This window comes from Platalea leucorodia, assembly GCF_965183815.1.
Source record: "Platalea leucorodia genome assembly, chromosome: 2".
NCBI classification, from domain to species: Eukaryota; Metazoa; Chordata; class Aves; order Pelecaniformes; family Threskiornithidae; genus Platalea; species Platalea leucorodia.
In genome coordinates, this window is record NC_138824.1 from 68,307,269 (window position 1) to 68,319,276 (window position 12,008).

At 40.3% G+C, this 12,008-nt stretch overlaps 1 protein-coding gene across 3 annotated transcripts in view; it reads left to right on the forward strand.

The window, feature by feature from the left end:
* UXS1 (UDP-glucuronate decarboxylase 1) overlaps positions 1–8,412 on the forward strand; it is a 65,738-nt gene extending 57,326 nt beyond the window's left edge. For all 3 annotated transcript variants that reach the window (XM_082333882.1, XM_082333884.1, XM_082333883.1), the window contains 5 exons: positions 84–127; positions 1,346–1,406; positions 2,853–2,910; positions 5,406–5,509; positions 7,580–8,412. In XM_082333882.1, the coding sequence (XP_082190008.1) occupies positions 84–127; positions 1,346–1,406; positions 2,853–2,910; positions 5,406–5,509; positions 7,580–7,711 (399 nt within the window). In that variant the 3' untranslated portion in view covers positions 7,712–8,412. The remainder of the gene's footprint in view (positions 1–83; positions 128–1,345; positions 1,407–2,852; positions 2,911–5,405; positions 5,510–7,579) is intronic.
* The last annotated feature ends 3,596 nt before the right edge of the window (positions 8,413–12,008 follow it).

A 12,008-nucleotide genomic window follows, 5' to 3' on the forward strand; every position in this document is an offset into this window, starting at 1 on the left:
TTCTAGAATGGTGAGGAAAAGATAATTGGGCTAGAGAGGACTTTTATATTTATGTGACTTTTCTAATGTTCGTCTGTTTTTAGGTCTATGGACCTGGAACTCAGACAAGAGCTTTCCAGTATGTCAGGTAAGCCTTGTTTGTACTCTCTGATATTTACTTCACTTGACGGGTCTTTGAGCTTGTCCAGCTTTGTATGCATGTGCATTTTAGTCAAATAAGTTATGTTCATCCGTAGGTCAGCTTTATTTTCAGAAAGGAGACACTGAAGTTTTTAAAAGTACCAGGAAACAAAACGTTAGTTGGTTTAGAATTTTGGATTCAGATATTAAGGTGTTCTTCCCTTCAAGGGACAGCAAGTGGCTGGTAGGTAAGTTTTAATGCTGAGCAGTTTTCCCGTCCTTGCATTTTAATACAATGCTGCCACCTTGTGCCTGTGGGGTTGCTGTGGTCAGTGCATGTACTGGGGGAAGGAACCGGTTGAGGGGGTATTGCTGTAGCTGGTATTTGCAGTGTAAGCAAGGCCAGAATGTACTTTCACTAAGAAAAAGTGAGTCTGTTCCTCAGCATCTTTTGTTCTGTCCTGCTAGCTGAACTTCTGTGCCAGGCTTCTGGGTTGTTTTAATCATTCTCTGCTTGGAAATGTTTTTTACCTCTGGTGAAAATAACAACAGCAGTGATTGATAGATGCTATGGAAACCCCATCGGTTCAAAGCAGCCACTCCTTTCCTGATTATAAGTCATAATGAAAGGGATCTGGATTTCTATGTCCAGGGATGAGCGGATAAGCTTGTTGCTGATAACCCAAAATAACTTTGGGTTATTTTGGTGGGGGAAAGTAGCACCACAATACTGTTTTTTAACAAACTTGGTTTAAGAATTTCTGAAAGCGAGAAGACAATTCAAACAGCAAATTGCAAAGCAGGTGGTGGTGTCATGTGCCTCTGTCTTACAACTTACTCCGTTCTGTTTGAAATACGTTGGAAATGAGTCTCTAAATATGCTTGGATACTAGAGGGAAGAGGAAGTAGTAATTGTTGTTTAGTAACTTGGTATTTTTTTATATTCTTTCATATGCTCAGATGAACTATAGCCAGTGTATCCCGAAGATAATCACCCTTTCAAACTAACCTCCAGTTCAGTATATCTTACAATAGGGACTATGGAACAAACAGCTGAGAAAATGTGCACCCATCGAAGTATACACTGTAAATCTGATTTCAGCATTCCTCACTCAGCTGCCTCATCTGCTTTACTGGAGCTCTGAGGAGGCAGCTCTCTTTTTAGACAAGAATATTATTTATAGGGAAGTGGAAATTGCCTCAATCTGTTCTTCCCTTTTTACAGTGATCTTGTGAATGGGTTGGTGGCGTTGATGAACAGCAATGTCAGCAGTCCTGTCAACTTGGTGAGTATGACAGGTCCACTCTACTGTGTTTACTGTGCAGTGGCCAACATCACCTCTATTTTCCTCCTTTTCACTGATGCTGATTTTGAGAAGAAATAAATGAAGCAAAAAAGCTCTTTCTGTTATGAATAATGTATTCTTCCATGTATTCTCTTTATAAATAAGATTAAGCCCCTAGATGTTGAGATCTTACAGTTCCAAGAACAGGATGAATTTGCCAGAGTTTTTCATTTGTTTTAGCAAAAAGATTTATGTAATTAGAATATGAAAAAAACCTGAACAAAATATGGGGGGGCGACGCGCAAAATACACCGAGGAAATTATTGAAGACTGATTTTAATGAAAAAAAGCGCTGAAGAAATACTTAGCTCTAAATAATTAGAAATCACTTCATACTAGCCTTGGTAAGAGGAAAATGGGATAGCATTTGATTGTATAATTTTCTAATATTGATTAAGGCTGCTTAGAACTTAACTTTTCTAATAGAATTTTGTTCTGTCCCATTTGTTGTTGCCTTATTCTCAGCAGTGGATATAAGAATAGAAAAAGGATGCATATGCCAGGTCATTTCTGTGTGTGCCAACTTTTGCCAGATCAGGTATTCAACTCTACAGGGCAGTTGTTGACTGACTAGATTTTCCTTTTTTACTGTGGCCATAAATTCAATTCTGTGTTTCTGTCCAAGTGCTGATATTTTTAAACCTCATCGCATGTTTTGTCTCCAGAAAATTCAATGTTTAAATCTATATGTACCTAAATGTTCAGCTTTAGGTCAAATGATGTAATAAGAAGAGTTTTGCAACAAGGAAAGCTAGGGATGAAGGGAATTGAGCCTGGTGAAGGTGGGCTAATGCTAACAGGAAGCTTGCAGCATTTTGTTCTGAAACGTTGATCAGGAGTTCATGTGCAAGTTGGTTAAAACAATGAGAGTTAAGAAAAGGAATATTGTATAGAAAAGCAAGTAACCTTTATACATATTGATATGCAAGATGTAGTAAATGCAGAAGCAATTGTTTGCAGCTAAATTGGTTGGTTTTTGTGATTCTGGATGAACTGAGAATTTAGCATACTTTATTATATCGTCTGTCCTCAACTCAGCAAGGTCCTTGAATCCAGATTTCAAACTGATGATGTGTTTGTGTGGACTGCTGAGTGGTCTATGCCTTTACTGTGATTGAGGTGCATTTGCCCATTCTTTACAGACTAATTTTTCTGGGCACCCCCCTACATACATTGAATTACCAAAGCAAATGTAACAGAGGGCAGTTTTTCTAATGAGTATGGAGCTTGTCGAAGTTACATTTTTTTCATTAAAGTAGGAATAAGGCATAATGTTTAGCTTCTTCAGAGTTTAACATGACCCTGTTAGAATTGTCTCATGTCTGAAAGCTAACATGTCTTAAGGTGTTTAATTGCTATTGTAATGAATGTCCCTTCTATTTCCAGGGAAACCCAGAAGAGCACACTATACTAGAATTTGCACAGTTAATTAAAAAACTTGTTGGTGAGTATGATAAGTAATTCTTAGTAAAGCTTATGAAGTACATATTGTCATTAGATGATTATTACTTGATTAGTGTGTGTAATATATGGATAATTTAATTGGTCTTTGGATTTCTTAATAACTTTTATCAAAGGCATTTAATTGTATCCTGATCATATAATTAAATATTAATAAGATAATCAGAATTCTCTCAATTGTATGCAAAGTATTGCATGAACAGTAGAATGAATACATTCTTTCTGTGTATCTGTGTGTTCTATACCAATTATTTTGTATAATGTTTATGCATTTTTTTTAGCTTTGTTTTGGCACAAGGACAATGCATAAATGAAATGTAAAACACATGAATGAAAATGTCTTGCATAACATCTTAGCTGAAATATGGATACTTCAGCAAGGGGGTTCTTCACAATTATGCAGGCTGTTCTCCTTCAGCTACCATTGAAAACCCCATGGTGTGGTGACAGTCTTTCTCTACTTTTCACTGATATCCCAGTGACTCTTGCAAGGGCTGTCAGCACCTCCCTTGTTTGTGGCTGGGAAGAAAACACTGTGTCTTTCTCTTCATTCTTGCTCTGATACCTGTAGCAAATCAGAGCTCTCAAGAATGGAAGTGAAGGACTGTGCTTAGTCTTCTAGGGCGACTTCCTAATGAGATGAAACATACTGATGCCATTAGCCAAGGGTTTTTAGTCTGCAGATTCCAGCAGTGCTTCTAAGGGATCTGAAAAAGACAAGTTCAAGTACACAGTAGAGAAGCTGATGCATGTGGTGTTTCTAATAGAGGACTCTGTCCCCTCTGGAAAACATCTATGGATCCACAGATCAGGGAAAGAAATCGAAAACCACAGCATCAAACCCATCAGACGCATAGAATAATTGTTACCTCCATTTGTCTGTTTATTCACAAACAGCTTGATCTGTTTCAGTTTGCCCGGAGAGGCAGTTTAGTTCTGCATCCGTAAAATCCCACAGTAACATGGCGTGTAAACTATTTGCTAGATTTGGTTAGAGAAATTGTCCTGTTTCTGTGTATTGTCATGAGGAAAGGTAAGTACTATGTTAGCTATTTAAATCCCACTGGAGAGTATGGGCAAAGAGGAAAAGAAGTCCTTGTACAGTGCGAAAGTGCTAACAGAATCACAGAATGGTTGAGGTTGGCAGGCACCTCTGGAGGTTAGTTAGTCCAACCCTTGTGCTCAGGCAGGGCCACCTACAGCCAGCAGTGGCCCAAGACCGTGTCCAGAAAGCTTTTGAGTATCTCCAAGGATGGAGACTCCACAGCCTCACTGCGCAACCTTTGCCAGTGCTGGGTCACCCTCACAGTAAAATACCATTTCCTGATGTTCAGAGGGAACCTCCTGTGTTTCAGTTTGTGCCCATTGCCTCTGATCCTGTCAATGGGCACCACTGAAAAGAGCCTGGCGCTCTCTTCTTTGCTCCTCCCATCAGGAATTTATACACATGGATAAAATCCCCCTGAGCCTTCTTTTCTCGAGACTGAACAGTCCCAGCTCTCTCAACCTGTCCTCATAGGTTGAGACAGGAGAGATGCTCCAGTCCCTTCATCATCTCAGTAGCCATTCACTGTACTCTCTGCAGTGTGTCCATGTCTCTCTCGTACTGGGGAGCCCAGAACTGGACCCAGTGCTGAGTAGAGGGGGAAGATCATCTCCCTCGACCTGCTGGCAGCACTCCTCCTACTGCAGCCCAGGATACCATTTGCCTTCTTTGGGGCAAGGGCACATTGCTGGCTCATATTCAACTTGGTGTCCACCAGGACACCCAAGTCCTTTCCTGACAAGCTGCTTTCCAGCTCGTTGGCCCCCAGCATGTACTGGTGCCTTGCGTTTGTTCCTCCCAGGTGCAGGACTTTGCACTTCTCCTTGTTCAACTTCATGAGGTTGCTGTCAGCCCTTTTCTCCAGCCTCATTTCTCGAGGTCCCTCTGGATGGCAGCACAGACCTCTGGTGTATCAGCAACTCAGTGTTGACTCAGTATTGACCCCTGGGGTACACCACTAGTTACCAGCTCCAACTAAACTTCGTGTCACTGACCACCACCCTCTGGGCCCGGCCACGCAGCCAGTTTTTAATCCACCTCACTGTCTGCTCATCCAGCCCCCAGTAAGGATGTTATAGGAGACCGTCTCAAAAGCCTCACTGAAGTCAAGGTAGATGATATCCACGGCTCTGCCCTTGGCTACTGAGGCAGTCATTTCATCACAGAAGTTTATTAGACTGGTCAAGCATAACTTCCTTTTTGTGAATCCGTGCTGAAAGCTTTGTGAAATGCTTTGTGAATCCATGTTGCTGTGGGACAGCTGGTTCGCCCAGCTGTTGCATGCAGTGTAGCTGTGTCTGTGGAAAGAGTTTTAGTGGTAGAATTATGAAGCAGAAAGCTGCAGAAAGACTTGATACTCTAATAGATAGGAAAGATGTAAATGCAGAGCATAGTGAATTGCAGATGATAATGCACAGTGTCTTGTTTAATAGGCAGTGGGAGTGAAATCCAGTTTCTCTCAGAAGCACAGGATGACCCTCAGAAACGAAAACCTGACATCAGAAAAGCCAAGTTATTGCTTGGCTGGGAACCTGTGGTACGTACAACTGTATTACTGTTGTTGGGTGCAAAAACACAGGGAGGCAGAGGGGGATAGGGGAGGACCACACGATAACGATATGTTTCAGTTATCAGAACAACTGCTTAACACAGTCTCCAGGACAGTTGTTTAAAAGGCTGTCTCTTGTATGTTGCCCTAGCTCACAATTCAAAAACTGCTGGGTAAGACTATGGCCTGTGCCATGCACAAGAGCATATTAGTATTAGCATTTGTAATAGACTTCAGTAGAAAAAAACATTTTTAGGATAGGCATTCTAACTTTTTCACATGCATATTATGAAGTATCTATACTTTTCTGTAAGCCCGATGAATCCTTTAAAATACATGGTACATAGTTATGGGAGCTAATGAGTTTGATTTTGCTGCAGTCTTCATTCCTGTTTTGCTGTGGTAACATGCAATACGGAAGGAAAAAAATTGCTTTTATTTTATTAAAATATTTTTTTGAAAATCTTTGGAATAAGACTATTTTTAAGATGATCTGTAACATCATTGTAACCGAAAAGTTTGTTTGGATTAATAGGGAGAAATATGAGCACCAGAAAAGTGTTCTGTTTTTTAGAGTTTGTTTAAAGGGAAAAATGTGAAACTCGGGCAAAACAGAAGTTAGCCAGAGAGAGATGGCACTTTTTTTTTATTTTTTTTTTATTTTTTTTTTTATCCTGGTTGTCTGAAGTAAACCAGAATAAGAAGCCCTTATTTTGGACTATGGGTATCATATATAGAGATGTTCAGAGCTTGTTCTGTGTTGATAAGCTCGAAATGTGCTCAGGATTAGTCTAACATCTCGCCACCCACAGTAATGTCTGTCCACCTCTAAAGCTTAGTTATGAGCTGTCTGAGGTGATGTCAAGATTGTGTTTGTTCTACACAGCTAATATGCAAGAAATACAAAATGCCCGTGGTTGCTGTTTTTTCCTTTCTCACCCTTTTTGGTGAAGTTAACTGTGCCAGTGTATAACCAGGCATAGCTGATGATAAGAGCTGGTTGGTTTGGGGAGGTAAGGTCCACTTAATCCCCAGAAAGGGTGTGACTTTCTTAGCCAGCTCCCCATTCTAGCTAGCGCAGTGGTTTGTAGGCTTTTTTAGATTTGCAGACAAAAATCTTTCCAGGAAGCATGTGAATCTATCTAGTAAATATAAGCCTATTAAAAGAAAAAGGTAGCTCCAAACCCTTCTGAAAGGATTCACAGAGGCATTGGATATTCATAGACTACGGCTGAAAGCACAAGCACAATGGCAAGTGTTACAATCACAAAAGGTTTAAAACAGTTAAATTTTGTACTTCTGACCTGTGTTTGGCACAGTCAGTACCAAAACTTACTCTGAAGTAGCAGTACAGTGTTGGTACATCAAGGCAAGTAGTTTTTGTGCTGCTATTTTATCCTCCTGTATTGATGATGGTATCAGCAAGCATGTCAGAGCATATGGCTCCTGAGAAAAGTGGGTAGTATTTCTGTTGTTCCTGTCTGCAAATCATAGTGTTTAAATACAGGCACAGAATACAAAGAATTAACACTTATTTGTATAGGATTTAAGAATATTAAATGAGATACTAAATGATAATTTGTATGCCTTTTTCTGTGTATCAATGGAGCACTGAAGAAATAAAAACTAAAAAAAAAAACAAAAAAAACACCATCTTTATACCTTTCTGTGGTATATACCATTCTGTGAGATTCTGCGAAAGAGGATCTTTGATCACTAAAAACAGAAGGGGCTTTTCTCTTTCAATGTATAATGAAATGCAAATAGAATTATGTAAGTCTGTTTTGACACTAAACAGACCAAACATAGCCCTCTGATAAGATTGAAATTTGTTGGGATTTTTGACTTACTATGTCAGAAAATATATCTGATGTTTAAAAGCTGACATGCATTAGCAGTGCAGAGATGTAACCAGTATGTGGTGCTGTTAATACTTATATTGGCTAAGAATGAGACTTCCTAGCAGTCTTTTGATAACTGTATTAAAAAAGATACCATTGTGAAAAGAGCTGATGTGAACTTAGAGTGATATGATTCTCTCCTCACTTTTGGGAACAGGTCCCATTGGAAGAAGGTTTGAATAAAGCAATTCATTACTTCCGTAAAGAACTTGAGTATCAGGCAAACAATCAGTATATTCCCAAACCAAAACCCGCGAGGATGAAAAAAGGAAGAACAAGACATAACTGAAGACTATTAGTTGGACAGGAAATTCCCTGCTTGGTATTTGATGGATGTAATTTTTTTTTCCTTCTTTTTTTTGAGAGAGACTTTGAAACAGGTATCATGAAGAACAAACTGGAATTTCATTCTGAAGCTTGCTTTAAAGAAGTGGATGTGCCTAAAAATAACAAACAAATATTCCCCTTCCCCTGCAAATCTTGCCTTGCACTTTTTAAATCTGTCTTTTTATGTAAAATAGAGTAGAAGCATCTTTTAGTATCTTCAAGTTTTATATCTTGCTGTGAGATCATTTTGTTGTGACTGTCCTTGACAGTTTTATTTACTGGTTTCTTTGTGAAGCTGAAGATAAACACAAACGGGATGGAAAATGCCAATTTATTTATAAAATGGGTACTATAAAATATGAGATGTTCTACTATGCATAAGAAAAAAGCTAGTGGTATTGTCAGATGACACTGGCATCTAAGTATAGAGGAGTTTAAAAGAATTCTGTATGAGAGCTTTATGTATTCTTTAAAGGAGAGATTTTTTCAAAGGTTTAGTTTTAGTTGTACACTTGAATTTGAGATATTTTCATTGATTACCATGGATAAGGATATTTTGAATCACTACTGTGTTGTGCGTACTCTGGGAATAAAGTTAATGTATTATTGGTTACAGTGGTTGAATATGCTATTTTAATAAAATATTGAAACTTCTATTTACTAGTTTCAGGGTTTCACTGTGGGCACTTCTCTGGCATTACACGTCTGTGCATTTATTGTATATTAATTAGAAAGTAACAGTCTATAAATAATTGGGTCTAAGTTAATAACCTTGGTCTTCCGTTGCTTGTCTCTTAACAGATATATTGGAAGGGCTGCAGGATGTCTGTTGAAATAGATCGGACAAAAACATCGTGATTTATTCCAGGTCAGGTAGTTGATAGTGATGCAGGTTTTCTTTAAACCATAGAGTCTAACTTCAGCCTCCCTAATGGAGGAAATGTTTCTTCTTTAAGCAGTTATTGAATTGCCAGTAAATGCTTTCAACTTTGATAACTATGCCTGTCATCTTAATAAAAAAAAAACAACCAACCAAACAAACAAACAAATCCAATTCCCTTCATTTTTAATAGTTCCCCTTTATTTTTAATACCTAAGACTGGATACCTAGGAGGGGAGATTGGCAGCAAGTTTTTAAAAGGTATTTTGGCTTAGTGCCACTCAAAATTGAAAATCCTAAACCTCGTCAAGCAAAGTGACTTGACTTTATCTCACTAAAGCTTGATATTTCATTAGCTTTCGAGTATCTTTAAGTTGATGGTCAAAGTGGGAGTTACCTGTAGCAATGACTTGCCGCCTGGACCCAGGGAGGACTCCGGGAGCAGGGTGCTGTTTAGGCCCCCTTGTCCAAGCGTGCCATCCGCCAGAGCCTCCCGGTGCTTGCAGGGCTTGGAGTCGCATCCAGTCTGTCTGGTAAAGCTCCCTAGGACTCCGGCAATGACGGGGCTGCTGTGTTCGTTTGTGTGCCCTGCCTGGACTGGGGCTGCAGTGATCCTTTTAAGACAAAACGGTTTCTTCCCTGCTCACGCACACAGGTTTCCTTCCAGTGGAAATCTGCCACGCAGCTAAGATGGGGAGCCAGGGACCATTTTGCTGTCTGGACTCAGAGGTAGAATTTAGGTATTACACATTGCCTCCATCTTTTCACAGCTGAGCAGCTTGAGGTCTGCTGTTTGTTTGACGCCTTTTTCTAGGTACTTGATCTGCGCATTTATTCCTTATTAAATTGCTTGAAAAGTACACTGTGGTGCGCGTGCTCCAAGCGTGCCTGTAACCTGTCATTACTGATAGGCTCACAAAGCAAAATGTCTCTCTATACTTAAAACCATAGTTGGATGTATGTGAAAGTAGTGCCCACTTCTTTAATAGTTCTGTGGTGAGAACTGTTAAGCAGCTCCCAGCATGGTGTTTTTAACCCTTAAGCTTTAGATCCTATTTGGGGAAGGTGCTCTTTTCTCCTTATATTTTACTCCTCATGCAAACTGTGCCATTGGATGCCAAAGCATCTGTAAAGAGGTAGTGCACAAGGGTGCAACCCTAGTCCAGCATTTAGAGCAGCCGTTGAGAATAAACGGGAGCTGTGGGTACCAGCTGTTACTTCCAGGACTGTTTTTCATTTAATCCAATGACATCAGTGCAAAATACGTAAACTATACTGAAACAAGCGTGCTTCTGGAGACTAGCACAAAATATGCATTGTCAAAAAAAAAAAAAAATCCGTCAGGAAGTCTGAACATTTGGATACTACAGATATGAATTTAAAAGCTTTTTAGGTTACTTCACAGCCTGACCTCCTTCATAAAAGGAGAAAATCAGAGAGAGGGCAAATGGCTGGTACCGATACAACCCATCTGTGAGTATGTGGCATGCCTCCCACTGGGCCTGAGTGACAGACTGTATTGATTTGCTGCTTTCCTTGTACTGTTTCTAGCTTTTGTTTCAGGGGTTCCTGGTTCAGTTCCCATATTCTTTCTAAATAGTGTCTTCCATAAACAGCAGCCGAGGCAGCTGTTGCCCTTTGTGTTTGAAGCCGGTGACTGGCCTTCTAGCTGATTCAAAAGACATGAATCGTGGGTGTTAAAACAGAGCCTGCTGGTGCTTAAGACTGAAAGTCTGAGGTAATTTCGAGTTTAGTCTGGTCTGAGCTGAGTCTTCAGGAACACAGATGAGGGTTTGCATGTTGGTGCTCTCTGCTCCCATCTGGCGTTACACATCTCAGGAGGAGAAAGAAGGCGTCAAGTTTGCAGGGAACCACAGGTGAGAAACAGCTGCTGCCTCTCCAAAAGAGCCACTTTTGATGGAGGATGGTGGAATACAGTACTGAAAGCTTGGAAACGTAGGACTCCGGAGTAAATGAAACCAAGCCGTATTCTCATCTCCGTGCCTGAACACAAAGTATTGGTTTGTTTTTTTGTTTTTTTTTTTCCCCCCGGGAAATTTGAGAATTGGGATTTTCTGCTGTCACCTGGTCAGGCAGACAAGGTAAAACTGACACGACCAGGCTTGAGGTGCCTATTCAGTCACAGTGATCTGCATGAACAGGCAGCTCAAGCAGTGTTAGATACAAGTCCTCCTCTCTCAGTAGGGAATATGCAGTGTAGCGGAGGTCTGTGATGAACTGGCCAGCTTGGTGCTGGCAAGTGAGATAAGTCTTCTAGAAGAAGAATCCACTGCTGTAGATTCCTTGAACTTTGCAAGGAGGACCACTCTTGCTGCTGGAAGTTACCACAGTGTGAGGTCCACAGTTGGATTTTTTTTTTTTTTTTTAAACATGATGTACTTTTGCTTTATTTCTATATGTAGGCTGCTTGGAAGCTTTGTAAACCACATTGCTGGTCTACAGACAAGCTACAGTGGGGCTTGCAGACCTAATTTATTTTTAGTTCCACTAATGTATAGTCTAGAGAAGCCTCATTTCTATTTTTAGGTTAGATTTTTTGCTATGTGGGGAAATCATGATCTGAGAGTCTTCCTGTGTCTGGGGTGTTTGCAGTTTCTCTAACCTGTATCGACTCTGGAGAGTTTAACAGCCATTGAACTCACCGCCTCTGGGCATTTATGAATGTCTCTCAGTCGTCTATTTTTTCAAGAAACTTTTAGAAATGTAGTATATTTGAAAAAACTTTCACTTCCGTCAGGTAGGGTTGGAATTGAGTTTCAAAGATGAGAGAAAGAGGCAAGGAGGGGGGAAGACACAAACACAATTGCATAAATTCATTAGCCTTAGAGACAGGCTACAGAGGGTGACACAGGACTTTGATTAGGTGATGGATTGAGCTAGTCCGCAGGCTTGTACTAGTATTGAGTTTAATGCTACTTGAGGCCAAGAAGTCCTTGAAGGTTGTTGGAGGCTGATCAGAGAGGACTTGCCCATAGGACCAAGATGCTTTGCTAATAGCAAGGGAAGTGTGTACTCAACATTGCTGGCCCTAACATCCATACATCCCCTCCCTGAAATCAGGGGGAATGTAGCCACAACAAATCTGTAGTTGCTCTGTTGTGAGCATTTCCCTGCGCGTGGATCACAAGTGGCAGGAGAAGGGAATCCCTTATTTGCAGCTCTGACTCCCTGGAGCTACCAGGAACAGCAGCTATAGGTCTGGACAAAAGCAGGGCTCCTTTTGTATGGCAGAAGGTTTCTCAATATGATTCCGTATCAACAGGGAGGTTTTTCTGAAATAACAATTCATATTTCTTGCAAAAAACAGACTCTTGTTCTCTATTCCTTTTCGCAGTCCCTTTCCTTCTCTCGCTTGTCT